Consider the following 21988-nt stretch of genomic DNA (forward strand, 5'->3'; position numbering starts at 1 on the left):
ATGTTCCTGATTGGGATAGTTGTAATAGTCCATTCTTGTCCTGTTTCCTTCACCTCCTTGTTAGTTACTTTTTTGGGATTTTCAGAATTTATGGGTTTATTATTTATTGGAGTAGTTTATAGAAGGAAATAGAAAGGGAAAGGAATGAGTGAGAAAATAAAACAATATGCACACACCAAATAGATGTCAAATGATTACATCCAAAGTTAGATGCCAGATGGGATACAACTTAAATAAAACAAGGTAACTTATTTTTGTGGATAAGGAGAAGCCTGTGTGAATGAATATTTTATACCAATTCAACTTTATATTTATTTGATTTCATTATTAATTTGAGGCAAATAGTTTTCTGTCCTTTTCATTTTTTATTAGCTGACTACTTGATAGATTAGAAATGAATGCTTAGGAGTCAGCAAAACCTGTTGCTTAAGTCGTGGCTTGAAAAATTTAGTAATTGTCACTTTGGAAAAGTAACCTCACTTATGTGTTTTCTTGTCCACACAGCAGTAGTAATAATCCTTGTGACAGACGACCACAGGAGTTACTTACAAAGCTCTGAGTGCAATGCCTAATCAGAATAGGCACTCAATAGATGGAAGGGATAGGTATCCACAGATTAAAAAATGGACTGAATGTGAGAAGTATATAGGCAATGAATTCTGATGATTTGGGAGCTCATGTTGGAGAATTGACAAGTTTTCTTTTTTCTATGAAAGAAACTGAAGTATAATAAAGTAAATTGGGTCTGGATGCTTGGTGATGATGATGGTGGTGATGATGACTTTCCCTCTTTCTGCACAGAATGTTCCCCCAGACCTCTCCATCTGCACCTTTGTGCTGGAACAATCCCTCTCCGTCCGGGCCCTGCAGGAGATGCTGGCTAACACTGTGGAGAAATCAGAAGGGGCAAGTACTTTATTTATGTAGACTTGCAGAATTTTAACGAATTCAGCCACTGTATGAATGATTTCTTTTACAGGTTTTGGAGATTTTCTTTTCATTGAAATAAATCAGTTCCTTTTAATTGTTTTCTTAAGTTTGACTTTTTGCTTTATCCACCAGATCTGTGATGTCTTAAAGAACTTCAAAAAAAAAAATCCATCCTCAGGGTGATCTGTCCTTGAACCTCATGCTTATGTCAGTGATTAAAACAGAATCTTTCGTTGAGCATTTGTGTGTTTTCTTACATTTTCAGAGCTGTTGTTTTTACTGTTTCAATTAACTTTATGCATGGCTGTCATTAATCTTTATTTCATTCTCAAATGCCTCTAACCATTTGTCTATGTTCTAAGCTTCTCTATGGCAAGTGAAATTTCATGGCACTCATATATTTTAAGTAACAAAATTATGATGATACAGCTTTAGTCAATTGTAATTTTGCAAACAGCCAATCATTTTCTTCTGAACACTGAAATTCCTACTCTGTCTCCTAATGGAGACATTTTTCTTTGAAAGCTGATTTGGTAATTTAAATTATGTTCTGTTCTATGCTGTGAGTGATTTCTGGGCCACTACCCATTCTTAGCCAGTCCATTAACTTCTAGAATTAGGCAGGAGGATAAATGGTAAAATTTTTGTTTCCTATTTGTCACTATAGTAACTGCATTGTGTGGTTTAATAAACTATACTATTTCCAGGAAGGAAACTGAAAATTTTTATTTGCTGCTGTTGGGCCATATGTTACTGTTATTGTCGTTAATCATTGTTCCAGTTTGGATAAGTAAAAAGATTAAAAATGATATTATATGGTTTAAATGAAAACAAGTGATCATTTCTGATGTAATGTATTTCCATTAGCCTTGTAGTTTTTTAAATTTTAGTGTCACACAGCTTAGGACTTTAATTGGTGTGTGCATTAATTTTAAATTTTAATAGGATACTACTAAATATGGAGGAGAAATTTTAGTGATTTTCATTTGATATTAGACTAACAGGTTATTTTTTAAAAGTTCCAAATATGTTATGTGTATTTTCATTTTTCGAGTTCATTTTTGGCTACAACAATATTTGAAATTACCATGTTAAACTACATAAAGTTTTTTTTAAATCTTTTTTTTTAATGCAAAGCTTTTGGAGTAGGCTTAAATTAAAGAGAAATAAAACCTTTCTCAATTCAACTAGTTTTCTTTTTACCTGGAATAACCCTTCCTGATTTTTAAACATCACTGAGGCGTATCAACTTTGAAATTCAAATCTGTCTTTACAAATAAAAATCCTTTTGCTTTTGCATGAGCATCTGGAAGAGTGTATCCTGTCATTTTTCTTAGCTTTGTATATACCGACTTATGACTAAATTGCTATAAATTTAATTTTTATACTGCTAAGCTGCTTTTTCTAAATTTAAACTTTTGAAAAGATGTTTTATCTCCCCCAGAATCATAAGAGTTGGATTAGGCAAGCTCTGAATTTTCTGTGTATACAAGAAGTGTTGAAAGTGCTATTTTTGGATTTATGTTTTGAGGATACTTACTAGTTGGAATTTCTGGATCCCTCCCTCAATATCTTTATTTAGTTGAATTTTATTTTGAGTTGTACTCCCTCTAGAAAGTTTCTATCAGAGATGAAGTAATTTATTTGATGTGTGGAACACTATAAAGTCCAGCACAGCTACCATAAGACATTAATTAGAAAATAAAAATTGATGAAAACCTGCTACAGGAAAGGAACACATTTCATTGAGCTGAATCTCACTTACAGACCAGTAACTTTTAGGATGAAACTACTGTCAAGTAGCTCAAGAGTATGCTATATTTGGGAGAAAGAAAGATTCTCTCTTAGACTGCAGAGAAGATCTGATGATGCCCAAGAGTGATATCTAGAATATTTCACAACCAGTTTGGCACAGGCAACAGTTAATCAGAGTTGACCTCAGCCAGAGTCCTAGGATCAAGGCCTGGAGAGATTTGGAGAGGGGGGTTGTCTGAGTGATTTGGGGGTGTCCTGGAGGAGTCGGTGGTCAGAGTTAGGGAACACTAAGGACTTGAGGCTAAGGTTATTTACCAGGAGGGATCGTTTTTCACTTTAACAACCATCTTAATCATGGTAGTGCAAGCCGGCTAACACCATGTCTGAGTCCATGTGACCAGTGGAGGCTGCTGGTACTTGGAGGAGTCAAGTCTTCAGACTTCATGGAATTCATATCCTCTTTACAAAGGCCTCCTGTGTATCCTTTAATTCATTTGGGAATCTTTGGCAAATACTTTCATAAAGCAAATGTCATCTCAAACAGTAAATTGTGTTGTAGATTTGCTTAAAGAAAGAGCCCCTTTTACTTGGATGAGGTGTGTCAGCAGTCTAATGTTAATTTTCATGAAATCATTTCATCCCTGACAAATTAACAGCGTATCAAAAAGAATCTTGTGCATTACTTGATTTCCCCACTCTTTCATAGTCAGCTTTCTTTACAAAGCCTTGTTCTTTTTAGAAAACAATCCTTCTTAAATTCTTTGTGTTATTCAACACACTGAATAATATTGATATCATTTAATGTCCAAAATGCTGTCATATGCACAGAGCAATATAAACACACTTGATGAGGATAAGGAAAAAATTTCCCGTCTGGAACCAGCCTTTTCTTTTTGTGGTGAATACAATTTTACTTGTATTTTTGGGTCCCATTGAATAAACACCGGAAGCCTAGCAGGAAATCCCTAACATTGTTGGTGCCAGAACAAATCATGAAGGTTATTGACAATGAAAGGAGACGTATCATGAAACAGGAAGAATACTACATAATTTATGAAGTTTTGATTCTACAGAGTTTCTCATTTTAGCTATTAGTAAAATAACGAATATATGTGTGGCATAAGAAGCATTCTGAAAGGTTTCATCTACAGGGATTTTCTAAAATACCTGTTTAATAAGAAATGTGTGAAAAAATGTGTGATAAGACAGATCTAGATCTGGGGTGTGTGTGTGTGTGTGTGTGTATAAAATTCCGTTGAACATCATTTAGCTTTTATTCTTATTCAAAGCATATCAGCAGTAAATAGGCCAAGACCTACTTAGCTTTATCTAAATAGCTGCTCACAAAGCCTTTAAAATTCTGAGTGGCCACATGAAACAAGGAGAAAGTGACTACTGAAGCGGTGTCTAGCCCTTTGGCTGAATTTTGTCTGAGCTTCTGTGTAGGCACATCCTTGCTTCTGTAATGTTTTCCTCTTCTCTGCCTGTGTTTCATGTGGTTCTGGATAACTTGCCCAAAGCTGAATCCGCCTCTGTCTGTGTCTTCTCACTCTTCAGATTTATTTTGCACACCAGTGATAGAGCATAAGGCCAGAAGCAGGGTTTGTAGAATTTGAGAACTGTCTTGAGAATGCCAGCCGTGCCATGTATTTACTTTGTGGCTTTCAGGAAGGTCAGCCAGGTGTAGTGATCATTAAATGATGATGTATGTGGAATATTTAACATAGATTTAGCAGTGGCTATTTTTTCTTTTTCTTTTCTCTTTATTTTCTTAGTCTGAGCTGTTTCATTTCTCTTTTTTTAATTGAAGTATAGTTGATTTGCAATCATGTTAGTTTCTGGTGTACAGCATAGTGATTCGGTATATATAGATGCATGTATTGTATATTTTTCAGATTCTTTTCTATTATATAAGCTATTGAATATAGTTCCCTGTGCTGTACAGTAGGACCTTGTTATTTATCTATTGTGTACATAGTAGTTTGTATCTCTTAATCCCAAACTCCTAATTTATTCTTCCATCCCTTTTTCCCCTGATAACCATGAGTTTGTTTTCTATGTCTGTGAGTCTGTTTCTTTGTGTAAATAAGTTCATTTGTCTCATTTTTTTAGATTCCACATATAATTGATACCATATGATATTTGTCTTCCTCTGTCTGACTTAACTTCACTTAGTATGATAATCTCTAGGTTCATCCATGTTGCTACAAATGGCATTATTTCATTTTCATGGCTGAGTAGTATTCCATTGTGTGTGTGTGTATGTGTGTGTGTGTGTGTGTACCACATCATTATCCATTCATCTGTCAGTGGACATATAGGTTGTTTCCGTGTTTTGGCTGTTGTAAATTGTGATGCTGTGAACATCAGGGTGCATGTATCTTTTCAAATTGGGAGTTTTCTCCAGGTAATATAATATGCCCAGGAGTGGGAATGTTGGATCATATGATAAAGTCTGTATTAAGATTTTTAAGGAATCTGTAACAGTGGCTATCTTTATTGTTTTATTTATTCTCATTCTCATACCTGTATATTTCCTTGGTTGGACTGTTGCTAATCTCAGACTGCCTTTCCGCTAGCTTTGGCGGCTTCCTTCTCTGAGCTCTTGGCTGGTCCTAGATCCCTCTCCTTTCCTCCAGTTCTGGCATGTAGTCTTGCCAGTTCAATGATAGCACAGTTATGTTAAGAGACAGAGTCAGTGACAACATTTGCTTATTTCTGTGTGTGTTCTAGTTAATGAAGTTTAGTAAGTTAGGTGATCCAATGCTTTTAGCTATTTGTTTTATTATACCTTGCTTAATTCACAAACATTTATGATGAACACTTTCTCCATACAATTCTATTTTTGTAATGTCTAGTTTAATGTAAGGATTTCATTTCACTGAAGCACAGATATGAAGTGAGAGTTGACACAGCATAATGGAAAGAACTCTAGTTTTGCAGTCTATGACGTTTATTGAAATTCTTTTCCAAATAATTAATAATTATTTTCCAAGTAATATGGGTAATGGTTATCATTTGTTGATAAGGCATTGCTTTTGTTTAATGCCATGAATATATTAAGTGGCTTACTTGTATATACTATTAAGGAGAGTGTATTTTACAATTATAACATTAGCTGTTCTTCCTGTGATTTGGTTTGGCTGTTTCTGGGAGAATTGTAGGAGAACTGTCCCTTTTGACTTCAGCTTGTAGCCACTTGACTATTGGTACCTTGTTGTTAGACTATTAGTAGCTTGAACCCAGAAATAAAATAAAATTAAACCAGTATTTGCCCCTTACATCCTGCTTTTCGGTTTAGAACTAGGTTGAAATTTGTAATTTTGGTGATTGTGATTTGATCATTCATCCAGTTTATGTCATGTATTTTCCTCATTATTGTAGGTAATTGGTAATTTTCTATAATTTAAAATACAAATGACTCTCTAAATATAAAATTCACAATGTAAATATTATAAATACTACTTATGATCAGTAAGTCATTCAGTTCTAATCAGTTATTTAGTGCAAACTTTAAACATTTATGAGATATACTTTATAAGGTTCTGTGGCTAGAAAGATGAATAATAAGTTATTTTGTCATCAGTAGGTTCATGGTCTAATGCAGGAATAGAAGAACTATTATAGTACAGTATGATGTGTGTCATCATAGAAGTATAGATTTAACTACAGTGTTAGCACAGGAAGGAATAGGGTATGTGGAACTTGGCATTACTCTTGAATTTTCTTTGGACTTTCTATAATCATTTCTAAGACAAGTAGAAATAATATTAATCCAATTAATATGAAAATCATTTAAAATGTTCTCTGAGGAGCCATTTGATCTCATTAGGCTATTCTTTAGAATTCTGTTAGAAAATAGCACTTGCCAGGAGGACAGTGTGTAACATATCCAGAGATACTCTTAATATGATGTTTTATGTTTCAATTTAATGAAATTGTTTATTATTTTAAATGAAATGTAAGAATATTTCATATTTCTAACTTATATGCTGTCTTGTAATTAAAGTTATAAAATACCACAGTGACTTAATTACTTATAGAGAGAAACATCAGAGTCAGACATGCTCAGTTTATGAAAAAGGAAGTTATAGAATATAGAGTATTATTAATACAGTTGTGTAATTCTTCTAATAAAACCTCTACTTTTTGAAAGCATGTAGTCGAAGAATATTCAAAAATGTATCAAGAATCAAGCAACTGAATTTACTGGTAAATGAGGTTTTTTAAAATACATTTTTTAAACATTGAAGCGCCATAAGTGGGTTTTTTAAAAATACATTTATCAAACATTGAAGTACCAATTTCAGGCAAGTAATTGCACTTAAGATCATTTTATATGAGTGTAAGACCAGAAGATGCAGTTCAGGAAGATCTGTGCTGAGTTTCATAGTGGGTTAAGCACATAGATTGTAGAGCAAACTCCTTGAGTTAAATTACTGCGAATCTTGGGAAAGCTGTGCCTCAGTTTTTTCATTTATAAAGTGGGGGAAATAATAGTGTCCCCCTCATAGTGTTGTTCTAGGACTCTAAGAAGCCAATATAACTAAAATGTATAGAACATTCATGACACACAGGAAGCACTATAGCTGTGCTGTTGTCTTGACTATTACGGTGTTTGCTTTAGGAATGCAAATGCTTTCTCCAGCAGATTGGTTGAAATATTAAAAACATATTTGATCCATATATTAAAAGCCAAATAAGCAAACAGCATCAAAATTCCCAATTACCTGAAGGCTCCAGAGAGTTGAAAAAAAAGCAGGGAGATTTAGAAAATGGAATTGGTGCAGTTGAGTTTCCCATTTTTCAGGCTTTTAGCCTGAAAGTTGACTCAAGTCAGTACTATGTAGTTGCTAAAATACTGAAAGAACATGTACAGTCTCTCTAAAGACAGAATTCGGGGCCTTTGGAAAGTCAAGGAGTAATTTTGGAAAAGAAATACAAAGAGAGGGAGCCCCAGATTCTATGCATAAACTCTACCCACGTCTCTAGCTCATGCTTAAGTGGTGGGCAGGCATCAGTTCATTTACCACTGCTCAGGGCAATACTGAACTGAGATTTGCAGTCAAAATGCCACCAGGCATTTTGCATTTTTCAGTTTGAGTCTCACCAAGTTGATTGCCTGTTAAAACAAATACAGCAGTGTTCTTCAGAGGTATATAGCAGAATCCAGAATCTCAACAACATAAAAGGACAGGATGCAATTCATAATTGCTTGACATATGTAGAAATATGCAAATATGACCTGATCTCAAGGCTACCAAGAACAACCCAGTAATGATCTTACCAGACAAGGATTTAAAGGAGCTATTATGACTGTGTTCAGTGAAATCAAGGAAAATTTGTTTACAGTGAACAAAAAGATTCAAAAACTCAGTGTACAAAAATTAGTCAAAGAAACAAAAATGGAATTTCTAGGCCTGAAAACTGCAATATCTGAAAAGTTTACATGTCTAGCAAATGGTAGAACTGGGTACAAATCCATCTCCGTTGGGCTCTGAAGTCTATGCTTTTGAGCTCTTTATTGTGGATTATCTGTGTAGTGAGAGGAGAGCAGTGGAAGAGCCTGAGGAAGTCAGTATTGAAGCAGTGGGAGAAGAGGAGGGGGATCCTCTGGAAGGCTCTGGGAAGTTGCAGTCTGAGAGCTGATAGGACAGTCAGGAGAGAATAGTTACAAAAGCAGTGTGTAGTAGTTTCTGTGATTGCTGTAACAGATTACTCCAAGCCTGGTGGCTTGAAACGCCATGAACTTTATTATCTTAAAGTTCTTAAGGAAGAAGTCTAAAATTTGTCTCAATGGGCTAAAATCAAGGTGTTGGCAGGACTGTATGACTTTGGTGGCTCTAGGGAGGAATCCATTTCCTTGCCTTTTCTAACTTCCATTCTGGACTGGTGGGCCATCCCCCATCTTCAAAGCCAGCAACATACTGTCATGTTACATATCCACATACTCTGTGGATTAGAATGTGGATGTCTTTGGGGTGCTATTATTTGGCCTACTACATCATGGAAGTACTGGGTTTCAGTAAGATGTTGACAACATCACATGAAAATCAGAAATCTAGTTGTGTAAGGACTGAAAAGTGTACTTTAGTTTGACAGGAGCCTGGCTTTTCTGCAAATCAGTCAATGTTAATTTCAGTCTATCTTTTATATAGATACGAATTCATAGCTTTACACACATTTTACATTTAAAAGACTTTATTCTCTGAAGAGTTTTCTGAATTTTCAGTATTTATTGGTCATTCCAAAAATGGTCCTTAATTTTTCTTTAATATTTCTATCTAAATATACTTAATATTCTTTTATGTCTTTATTCTTCTGGTATTTTGGTACATGTTCAGGGGCACAACATCTCAAAGACTTATTTGTTCAAGGTTTGGGCCAGCAGGGCAGGTATCAAAAATTAAGAGTTAATGTTGCATCCATTCTGGTTGAGTTTTATTTTCATATTAATTTTTTTCCACTTGCTATCTCTTCATTAAAGTGAATTGGGGTAGTGTGGGGAAAGAGGAAGGGTTAACAAAGGGACCAGAGCCAAAGACTGAACAGGGCTAATTTTGATAAAGAAAGACAATACTGCACTCACAGTTTTTATTTTTGTGTCATCAAGATGCCTGCCTGGACTATGGTAGGGCATCAGTACATTTTATACATTAATACTGTTAAAAGTCATTAATAACACGTAAAGAGCACAACCGATAAAACAAAAAAATAAATAAATGGAACTACAACAAACTAAAAAGGTTCTGCACAGCAAAATAAACAACAAAGTGAAAAGACAACCTATGGAATGGGAAAAATATTTGCAAACCATATTATGTGATAAGGGATTAATATCCAAAATATACAAAAAACCCATGCAATTCAATAGCTGAATAATTCAATTAAAAATGGACAAAAGACCTGAATAGATGTTTTTCTAAAGAAGATATGCAAAAGGCCAACAGGTACATGAAAAGATGCTCAATCAACATCACGTCATTAGGGAAATGCAGTTCAGAACCACAATGAGGTGTCACCTCACAGCTGTTAGGATGGCCATCATCAAAAAGATAAGAGGTAACAAAAACTAGTGAGGTTATGAAGAAAGGGGAATCCTTGTGCACTGTTGGTGGGATTGTAAAACTATGAGAAACAGTATGGGGGATCCTCAAAAACTAAAAATAGATCTACCATATATGATCCAGCAGTTTCACTTCTTGGAGTATATCCAAAGGAAATGAAAACACTAACTGGAAGAGATATCTGCACCCCCATGTTCATTGCAGGATTACGATAGCCAAGACGCAGAAGCATCCTAAGTGTGTATTGATGGATGAATGGATAAAGAAATTGTGGTATACATGCACAGTGGAATATCTTTCAGTTGTAAAACATGAGGAAATTCTGCCATTTGTGACATTTTGGATGGAACTTGAGGGTATTCTGTTTAGTGAAATAAGTCAGAGAAAGACAGATACTATATAATGTCACTTATATGTGGATTCTGAAACAACAGCAAAACGAACTCATAGAAAAAGAAATCAGATTTGTGGTTACCAGAGGTAGACAGGGGGAATTGGAGGAAAGTGGTCAGAAGGTACAAATTTCCAGTTATAAGATAAATAAGTACAAGGGCTATAATGTACAGCATGATGGCTATAGTCACCACTGCCGGGTGGTATAGGGAAGTTGCTAAGAGAGGACATCTAAGAGTTCTCATTGCAAGGGAAACATTAAAAAAAATTTTTTTGCTATCTATTTTATCTACATGAGATGATGGATGCTAACAAAGTTACTACGTAATCACTTCACAAATTAAGTCATTACGCCATAGAATTTAAGCTTATACCGTAATATATGACATATGTCAATTATATCTTAATAAAACTGGGAAATGTAATTAGTGCCTACCATGCATGTAGTATAAAAATATACTTAAATTTCAATTTAAACTTAAATTCTGGAACCATTTCAATCTCCTATTTTCATAACAGTAATACAGCACTATATAAAATGAAAGTACCTTCTTTATAATCCTTTTTCCCCCTGAAGATAACGACAGCTAAGATTGGTTTATATTCATCTAGAACATCATGTATAAAAATATTCTTACATAAACAAGATCATAACAGAGACTGTTATACCATCTTCTACAACTTAACCATATATGCTTAGAAAAGTAGGGACACAAGAAGTCAAAAGGAAGAGAATCCAGATTTAATTGATCAGGGCTCTGGCTCATACTGTGCATAGTTCTCTTGACTCTGTTCTTCTCTGTTTGTTTGGTTCTTGGGCTAGTTTCCCTCTTGATTACAACGTGATTGCAGCAATTTCAGGGATGCTAACCAAATCAGCATCACCCATAGGCACACAAAGGAGCTGACTTTCTTTGGGAGAGTAAAGAGGTTTTCCCAGAAACCTCCTGGTAGCCTGCCCCTTACCCCACTGTCACATACTCATGCCCACATTACTTACTGGCAAGGGGAAATGTGGCCAACACAACTGGCTTAGAGCATGAGGATGGATAGAGGAAAGGATACTGCTACAAAATTAGGGTTTGGGGGGAAGAAGGAGTAGGGTTATATATGTAAATGAATGTTGGGTAATTTCTTACCTTCTTTGCTATGATACACAACAGACGTGGAGTTAGCATCCTTCTGCCTTAGTTAAAAAAAATTTATGTTTGGAACCCTCCAGTTTCTTGAGCCAAACCAGGTCTAGCCAGTTAAATCCTCATGTGGGAGAAGAAATTGAAGTCTGTGCTCAGTTGTCTCTATAGCTGGGGATTGGAAAACCCAAGTCTCTTCTTCACTCACCTGTCTCATGCAGTATTTATTACACAAGAGCGCATTGGGTAGCTATTGTGAATTCTGAGCTGGAGATACAGAGATAATAAAATGCATTTTTACTCTTGAGGAGTTTAGTGATCTAATAGTGAAGAGAAACGGTAAATCAATTATTGAATGTGGGTGAACTATGCTTTGATAGTGAACAGTTCAATGAGAGTACAGAGGAGACTGCTGATTACTTACCCAACACTGCGTCCCCTGTGCGAAGGCATACATACTGTCATAAATCGCTGGGTCTTCAACAGGGAAAAGCAGTGAAAAGCTTATGGATTGTTCTGTTTATATTGTAGACAATATGATGTTACTAGCTGTTTATATTGAAACTGAAATTCCCAGGTATTTACTAAAAGCTTAACATTTTATTTCAAAAGGCTCAGTTTTATTTACCTTGCTGTTCAAGAACATCTCTGATAAAGAAGCATAAATACTGCTTTGGGAATGGAGCTGTGATGCTAGTAAGTTAACAAATTTACTGGCTTGATGTGTTGGTTAGCCAGCATCCTGTCTAAAGCCTCTGTGCATAACCATGTACCTGTCTTCCATCTGTGAAATTGGTGCAGTGATTTAAAAAGTGAATGTGGTTATAATCTCCTAAAGAACTTAAGGCTAACAAATACTCACTGAGCAACAACTATTTATCTACTGCTTATGTGACTGGGGCCATTTGTCTGTGGTTGAAATGTGCACCTTCTATTTGTAGACATTTTCTTACTGTCTTTCTGTCTCTAGAAAGACTGCTTTCTACTCTGAAGCTCTGAATACTGCATATTTCTATGTATTTGAATGATGTGGTTTCCAGAGACTTCAGCACCAAACCCAATAAGGAGGTCAATTTAATCAACATGTAATTTAATTGCACTGCCACAGTTACGCACTGTTTTAGATTAGGAATCTTGAATGTACAGATTATTTTATTTGATTAGTGTCATTCAGTTTGGGCATCTTCCTCAGTTTTTTTGTATTTAAAATAAAAAGTATTTTTCATGTGTAAATGTTTGATAGCAAATGAATCAGATAGTAAATTTATGTGATAAACTGTTCCTGAATTTACAGTGATTTAAAGCTATTCATAACCTATTGAGCCAAACCACTTCTAATTTTTATTCTCCTAAAGTATACTTTGTTTTCTTAAAACATTCTAATTTGACAGAATACATCCTTCTTTCACTACTTTTTATCACTCTCTCCATTACTCCCCCCACCCCCTCAACTAGTGCTCTTTGTTAACTTTCTTGAGTTTTCTCGAAAATTTCTTTCCTTCTGACATACTATGTATTTCTGTTTTTGTATTTAAATAGACTGTCCTCATTAGAACGTAAATCCCACGAGTACAGAGCTTTTGATCTGTTGTGTTCACTTGCATTACCACTAACACTAGGGCAACGCATGTTATGAACCAGATATTCAGTAAATATTTGCTAACCTGAAGGATTGCAAAACAGAATTTATAAACCAAAATTAAGGGGCAGAAAAGTACCTCAAATTCTGTGTCTACTGCTATGGTAAGAGTTCTGACCCTAGGCAGAACTTTGACTGTTAGGCGCAGCTATTTTTCACCTTGCCCTGCTCTATTGTGACAGAAAAGGAATGTATTTAGAAGGGGGTTAGGTAACCATGCATCCTTGTTTGCCTGGCACAGTTCAAAGTAACACATGTCACGGTTAATTCCTGTTACCCCCCTTTCACTGTCCATAGTGTCCCAGGCTGGGTGAGAAATTATGTGGCCATCCCCAGTCATGGTACCTTTGTGAATCAGATAAAAGTTACAGAACTGTTCCCCAGAAAAAATTAGATCATTTCCACTCATACAAAATCATATAGTTTCAGATTTGGAGACTTAAAAGGAATCCAGGCAACTCTTTTGACTTGTAGACACACACTTTCAGGGTCTATACTTTTATGCAGCTAATCTCAGAGCTGTGAGAGAAAGAGAGAGACCAGTGGGAATCCATATACCTTTGAGACCAGATGGAACATTCTGACAGTGAGCGTGAGGCCAGGACTGGTGGTATGATTATCTTCATGTGACTTTGAGATAATGATGAGGCCATGAGCTCTAAGACCACTTGGAGCTGGTTTAGAGTTCTTTACTGGAACAGGAAACCTTAGAATTGTCCTTAGACTAATGACAGGGTCCAGAGAGCTGCACACCAAGGGCACACAGAATGGGCTGTGTGTTGTCGGGCACAGATTTCCATAGTTCTGGAGAAAGTGAACCTCATATGAGATAAAAAGAACCTATTGAAATCACTGCATTATCTGACATGAGAGAAAAGTGTCCCAATGAGATTAGGCAGCTCGAAGAGAAAGAGAGGGATGACAGGTAAATGACAGCAGAGACAATAGAAGAAGCAACATTAATCTAGCAAAATGTAATGCTCAGAAGCTAGAGTTACTTGCATTTGTTCACCTTACAGATGTATAATGAATAAATGTAAATGGGGAGGGAGAGCCTGCAGGACAGGATGTAAGTGGAATCTGTGTGTTGTAAACGTAAACAACAGTATCTTGGGGGGTGAAGGAGTGAAAACAAGATTCCAGGGGAAAAGATTAAAAACTGAGATTGTATTTACACACCCAAGGCCTGGAGCTTTTGTTTTGTTTTGTTTCTAGTAGAGGTTTACAGAAGTATTAGTGTGTATAACAATTCTGTTATGAGTAGGAAAATGAATTATATCGTGTGTTTATTCATGAGGTATAATTTCTCTACCTCCAGAATGGGTTGGAGGTGAATGTTTCATACATATTTAAATTCAGTAGACTTGAAGGCAGTGACACTGTAAGGAGTTTTTGGTTCATCTGAAGACTGTTCAGGAATTGCTTAGAAAGAAATCTGTGCACAGGGTGGATGCAGCCAGTGATTAGATCGCACTCCTGATGTTCTGTCCAGGACTGCTTTGATGATGGCTTCTTTCTAGGTCTTTAGCTTGCCCTGCAACTGTTGAACAACTGTACCCTGAGCAGACTATTCCTAATTTGATTGTTGCCAAGTGACCTCAGTTTTTAATGAAGGAATTAAGTCTTTAGTTTTCCTTTGTGCCTGTCTTTACTTAGGTTTTCAAACTGTCCATTCTGTATCCAAATTGGACTTACTCCCTGAATATGCGCTATTTTCCCCAGTTACATAAACTCACATTCTTACCACCCTAGTTCCCCAGCTTAGAATTCTGGGCCTTTCAGAAGTTTACCCCATCCTTCCGTGCTTATCAAGAAGGTGTTTCCTGGAAGCTTTTTCTAATCCTTCCAGCCAGAAGTAATATTTCTAATCCTGCATCTATGTCACTAGGTGTTTTAAGTTTTCCTATATTTCTCTCATTTTATAATAATTATTTGGTATGTCATATATAATTTCTTTACACTAGGATATGTATTTTTAATATCTGAAAATGTTTTTATTTCACTTAATTTTTTAAAGCAGTTTTAGTTTACAGAAAATTGTTTGGAAAAGTCTCATAGCCTCTCCCTTCCTCCACACCCCCGATATAGTATCTTGCATTAGTGTGGTGCATTCGCTATAGATGATGAACCAGTATTGACAAGTCATTATTACTCAGTTCATAGTCTACATTAGGGTTCACTCTTTGTGCTGTACATTCTAAAAGTTTTCACAAATATGTAATGTCACATATCCACCATTACGGATATCATACAGAATAATTCCACTGCCCTGAAAGTCCCCTGTGCTTCACCTATTCATGCCTCCCCCCCTCTAACCAATGATCTTTTTACTGTCCCCGTAGTTTTGCCTTTTCCATAATGTCATATACTTAGAATCATACAGTTTGTAGCCTTTTCATACTGATTTCTTTCATATAGCAATATACATTTAAGGTTTCTTTATGTCGCTTCCTAGCTTGATAGCTCATTTCTTTTTATTACTGAGTAATATTCTATGCTTATATGTACAGTAGTTTGCCTATCTATTTACCTATTGAAGAACATCTTTGTTGCTTCCAAGATTTGGCAATTATGAATAAAGCTGCTGTAAACTCATGTGCAGGTTTTCATGTAGAAATAAGCTTCCAGCTCTTCAGGGTAAATACCAAGGAGAGAGATTGCTGGATCATATGTTAAGAGTATGTTTATTTTGGTAATCACCTGCTAAACTGACTTCCAAAGTGACTGTACCATGTTCCATTCTTGTAGCTCCACATCCTCATCAGCATGTGGTGGTGTCAGTTTTTGGATTTTAGCCATTTTAATAGTTGTGTAGTGGTATCTGATTGTTATTTTAATTTGCAAACTCCTGGTGACATACGATGTTGACCATCTTTTCATATGCTTATTTGCCATGTGATTTTTTTTTGTAATGTCTCAATAGACATTGAGATCATTTGCCAAATTTTTAGTTGAGTTGTTTATTTACATATTGTTAATTTTTCAGAGTTCTTTGTATAGTCTTACTACCAGTCCTTTATCATATATATGTTTTGCAGAGATTTTCTCCCAGTTGTGGGCACTCTTCATTCAGCTAACAGTGTCTTTCACAGAGCAGAAGATTTAAGTTTAATGAAGTCTAACTCAACAATTTTCCTTTCCCGGATCACACTTTTGGCATTGTATCTAAAATGTATTTGCCAAAGCCAAGGTCACCCAGATTTTCTTCTGTGTTATCTTCTAGGAGTTTCAGAGTTTTGTGTGTGATACTGTGTGTGTGTTATATTTAATCTGTGATGTATTTTGAGCTTATTTTTGTGAAAGATTTAAGATCTGTATCTACTTTTTTAAAAAAATTTTTATTGCTTGCAGATGTTCAGTTGTTCCAGCACCATTTAGTGAAAAAACTTTACTTTTTCCATTGAATTACCTTTTTGCACCTTTGTCAAAGATAAATTGATTCTATTTGTGTAGGTCTATTTATGGGTTCTCTTTTCTTTTCTATTGATCCATTTGTTCTTTCGCTAGTACCACACATCTTGACTGCTGTAGCTTTCTTTATACTCAGTCTTGATGCTGTGAAGTGTCAGTTCTGCTCCTGTATTCTTCTCCTTCAGTGTTTTACTTTCTCATGTAAACTTTAGAATTAGTTTCTCAATATCCACAAAATAACCTGCTGGGATTTTGATTGGGATTACATTGAATTGTTTTGTTAAAATCATTGTATCCCTCATTGCACCCATCACTTTTTTATAGTAAATGGACATGGAACTTATGTAAGAGTTTATTATTGTCTGAGTATATTATTATTCATAGTAGTTCTGTCGATAGTTTATTTACGATTAGAGTTGAATTTGATTTTTTTCCCTACTGGCTAAGCAGAAGCCCCATCATTATCCATGACTGGTGAGTTCCTTCCTTGTTAATTGTGATACCTTTTTAGTCATGCATTAAATTTGCATTCTCAGATGAGTTATTTTATGCTAAATATTCTGTCACAGGTCGATCTATTATTGTGCCCAAAAGCACTGATTTAATCACTGTGTTTTAGGAATGTTTTAATATTTTATAGGGCTGGCTGTACCTCATCTCTTTTCTTTTTTCCCTCATTAATTGTCCATACTCTTCTTGACCATTTATTTTCCAAAATGAATTTACTTGTGGTATTTAATTGAACTTAGTTATTCTGATAAGAGCCTGTGTGGAAGAGAATTACTAAATTATTTGCTTAGCACTCATCCATTTGAATTTGTTAACATTAAAGTTTATGTGACAGCCATTTTAATATATTCTGCACTTAGAAAAAGGAGGTACTGGTAATTTTGACTTAGTGTCTATACATTCCTAAAGAGTTGGACAAATCCAGATATTCAGAAATACAATTTAAATAGTATTACAGGAGCTTTTCCTGTTCTAAAAGAGAAATAATTTAGGATGAATATATCTTAGTCCTCTATTTCCCAGTTTAAATTTTAAAAGAAAAAATTTAAACTTCCAAATGAGAATTCTAAAACTTTTCCTTGAATTAAGTTGACTGTAACAGTGTAGGAGATTGCCAGGTTTATTGTATTGTGTAAGTCTGTATCATTGTTTCACATTATTTGACAAATTCAAAAAATTTTCTGCCTGATTAATACAAAAATCAAAATAAAGACAGAAAATTGAACTAAAGTGTAATTCAGAATTAATGGACTTTGTGACTTCATTTGCTTAATTAAATTTATGGTGAGTTTTTTTTTTTCTCAAACTGAAGGCAGAAAGGACTTTGTGGCCTCATCTAGTTTAAGATCAAGTCACATTTAATATTGTAATATGGAATGATTCTTTTCTCTTACTCATGATTTCCCCAATTAATGCCACATCTGTTTGTCCTAATTTGATACTTTGTATTTTTCATTTGAAAAATTACTTGGCTTGCTTCTGGGAGCATTTAGGCAGATACCTCAGTTTGAAGTCCAGTGAATCTTTAATTCTCTTATTTGTAAATGTATATATAAATGAAAAAGAAAATAGAAATGCAGAAAAAGAAATACAAAAACAGAAAAAAAATCTTTACAAACTAACGAGACTAATAGTCATAGGAGAGAATGCAAGTACACAGTACCTAACCCAGTGTCTATGACAGTAGATTCTCAATAAAACTTAGTTTCTTTCCTCTTCCACTGTCTAGGAATAAATTCTTTGCCTGTTGAACTATAATTAACCCATCTAAATGCCAGTGTTTCAATAAAAGTATATAATGTGGATTTATTTTAATTCCTTGTTAAATGGCAGTTTGGCCACTAAATCAAGAAATAACTAGGCACCAAGAAGCTTATACATCACATGTTTTTTGGGAGGGTGTCCTGGTGGGGAGGGACACATCTAGGCCAAAAACAAAGTAGTTTCAATTTATTCTGAATTTTTTATTGTTTGAATCAGGACTTGTTTGAAAAAAATTAAAGGAAAATTTGAATACTTCCATCTCCAAGTTGCAGTAGACTAGCACTGTAGCTGAAGTAAACAACAAGAATGAAACTAGGAAAGCTTTAAAAGGATTTAATTAAAAAGGATGCAAATAAACATGATTAAATCACAAAGGGAAATCTGTTTGAAACTTGTGAAGTACCTTGGACCTGAGAAGGCTGAAGTCCCAGAGACCAGAGAAGTGCATTGAGGTGGTCCTACCATTCTGTCTACTACTTTTCTCTTTGGGCAAATACTAAATATTAAGCTGGGCAGGGATTGAGACAGGAAGGCCTGAAAGCTTTGCATAATTTCAGGAGTCTGAAGAGGCAAAAGTTACAGTTTGGGCCTGCTAAGATAGTCAGAACTTGAGTGTACAAGATCTTGAAGGAAAAGTGGAAAGAGAGAAATAAGGCTTACCTTCAGCAAAGGTGTTCCCCTCAAGGCATTTTATTCTTCACTGTGTTGGAAACCAGCTAAAAAGCTTAGCAGAAAGCAGCTAAAAAGTTTAACATTACATTAATGTGTGACTAAATACTGATTATACAAATCAATACTATCAGTGTCTTGTGGGGTTTAATTCTTGTGCTGGGAAGGTTAAAAAAAAAATCATGTTTCAATATTCATTCAGGAGTAGCGGCCCTGGTAATCACTCTAGGCTCTCATGTGTGGCCCTTGGGTATTTTACACATTTGGAGTAGAGGTGAACCAGAAGTAGTCTGAGTCTTACTAAATCTGGGACCCAGTCTTCTGTCTACTCGGCTCCATACTGAATTGAATTGATCTACTCATCATATAGCTGCCAGCCTTTGATATTCTCTTTAGAGGAAAAAGCATCATCTAGCTTATATACAAATTTAATATGTAATATCTGACATATGATTAAAAAAACTATATAAAAAATCAGGACAGTAGAAATAGACCCATAGGTGGTTCAGATATTGGGATTTTAAGTTACAGACCTTAAGATAGTTGTGAAATCTACAGTAAAAAAAATCCAATGGCAATTCTAATACAGAAAAACACAGTAAGTAAAACAAGAACTCAGTAGGTGAGTTTAACAGCAGCTGGGACATAATTTAAGAAAGGATTTGTGAGCTAGAAAGTAGACCAGTCAGAAATGTGCAGACTAACACATACAGAGAAAAAAAAAACATAGAAAATAAAAAAGTCGTAAGAGGTACTGGATGTGGTAGTAAAGTCTAATATGTGATTGGATTTCCAGACTAAGATGGAGGCAGTGTTAGAAGATTTAATAGTGTATAATTTTTCAAAATTAATGAAATACATTAATTCACAGTTTCAAGAAGCACTACAAATCCTGAGGAGGTTTATACATAGAAAACCACAGCTTGGTGTATCATAGTAAAATGACTGAACATCAGGATAAGAAAAAGAATCCTAAAAGTAGCTAGGAGGGGAAACACCAAAATAGCAGCAATAAAACTGCTATTATCTGACTGTGCAACAGAAAATTATAACTAGAAGACAAAAGCATGAGAGTTTTAACATGGGGAACACAAATAGTCACTAACTCAGAGTTCACTACCAGTGAAACGTCCTTTTAAAGTGAAGGTAAAACAAAAGTATTTCCAGACAAGTAAAATTGAGCTAATTTGGAGATAGGAGGTAGAGTTCTTCAGGAAAAAGGGATACACATGGAAAAAAGTAAATGCAGGAAGAGAAGAAGACAGGGTCAGTGTGTTGCCACATGTAAATTAATACCGACTAAACCAAACAATCACATTAATGTCTTGTGAGGCTTAAAAAATATGTGCAATTTAAATGCATGACAATAATCATACAAAAGATAGAAGGTACAAGATTTTTAAATGAGTTCTAAGGTTCTAGCTTTTCCTGGGAAGTGGTAAACGGGTGAAATCTTGAATTATTTTAGTAAATGTTCATTAAAGGGGTGAAGGTGGGCACTGTTAGAACTAAAAAGTGAACTTAGCAAAGTAACAACTCACTATAAATTTTCATTTACATTTTTATATATTAGCAAAAAGTGAATACAAAATAAAAATTTCTAAATGATGTGTAATAACACATCATACATCTAGAAATAATTCTAATGAAAGACATGCAAACCTTCCCGTAGAAAATTGAGAAACATTTTGAAGGAAATGAAAGATGACCTAAAAAAAGTAGGATATACGAGGTCGGAAGGGTGAATATTAGAAAGATGGCTGTTCTCTCCAAATTCATCTGTAGATCAATGCAATCTCAATCAAAATCCCACCAGGTTTTCTTTTTGTGTGCATGGAAATTTAAGTCTATTCTAAACATTATAGAAAATGAAGAGGATCAATATTAGCAAATATGATATTGAAGGAAAGAACAAAATTGGGGCCGTTGGCTGCCAGATATCACAACTTATTTTGATGATTCAGTGGTTAAGATACTTTGGTATTAGCACAGGCTTAGAAAAGTAGGCCAGAATAGAAAAGAATTCATAAAGACATCCACAGATTGTAACTTGATTTATGATGAAGGTGGCAGTGTAGTGCAGTTTTTGTAAATGATGTGAGGTCAGTTGAATAGCTAAATGAGGGGGGAAATGAAGCTAAATTCCCTCTCTTTACCATACACCAAAAAAAGCAATACCAACCAGATTGTAGGTCTCAGATAAGACGTAAAATAATCAAATTTCTAGAAAACAATGTAGGAGGATCTTTTCAGGAGAAAAAGCACCAGCAATGAAGGAAAAGATTGATAAATTGTACTACGATCAAGAACGTCTGTCACCAGAGTTACCAATAAGACAAGACACAGACTGGGAGGAGAATTCTTGAAAAATATTAACAATTCTGACAAATCAGTAAGATCAAAGATAGCCTAATAGAAAAAAAAATGGGTAAAAGACTTGAACAAAATTTCACAACAGCAGATATTCAAATATCCAAAGCATATGAAAAGGTGTTTCATCACAGTAGGCTTCAGAGAAATGCAGATTAAAACTGTGATAAGGTGTTACTACACACCCACCAGAAGAGCTAAAATTTAAAAGACTCGTAACACCAAGTTTGGAAAAGATGTGAAGCAAGTGAAACTCGTACACTCCTGATGAGAGTTAAATTTATACCATCACTTTGGAAATCTCTTGGCACTATCTGCTATATCTAAATATTTATAAATCCATGACCAAGGAATTCCACTCCTGGTGTATACCCAATAGCTATATATTCCTGTATTCAACAAAAAAATATGTGCAAGAGTGTTCACCACAGATTTATTTGTAATAATAATATTCCCAAGCAGGAAACGACCCTCATGTGCAACTGTTAAATAGATAGATAGTGATATATTCATACAAAGGAATATTATAAGCAGGGAAATGAATTAATTACTACTACTTGCAACAACATGATGAATCTTAACAAACCTAATGTCAGCTGAAGACACTAGATAAAAAGAGAAAATAGTCTGTATTTCCAAATTAGAAAAATAATTAATGGTGATAGAATAATGGTTACCTTTGGGGAGGGCACAAAAGCAGCTTCTAGGTTGTAGTTCTGTCTTATTTTTAGATCTGGGTGCTGATTACATGGGTCTGTTTACTTAAGCTATATACTCAATGATTTATGTGTTTTTTTCTGAATTTGCTGTATTTATTAAAACATAGACCCTCCAAATCATAGTTTTAC

The 21988-nt window shown here is 35.0% G+C and overlaps 1 protein-coding gene across 1 annotated transcript in view; it reads left to right on the forward strand.

Moving 5' to 3' along the window:
* The window catches only part of RYR2 (ryanodine receptor 2), a 539007-nt gene that overhangs the window by 176278 nt on the left and 340741 nt on the right, over positions 1 to 21988 (forward strand). Inside the window, exon 3 of the mRNA XM_072971049.1 lies at positions 802 to 910. Within this exon, the coding sequence (XP_072827150.1) occupies positions 802 to 910 (109 nt within the window). The remainder of the gene's footprint in view (positions 1 to 801; positions 911 to 21988) is intronic.

This window comes from Vicugna pacos, chromosome 11 (genome assembly GCF_048564905.1).
Source record: "Vicugna pacos chromosome 11, VicPac4, whole genome shotgun sequence".
NCBI lineage: Eukaryota > Metazoa > Chordata > Mammalia > Artiodactyla > Camelidae > Vicugna > Vicugna pacos.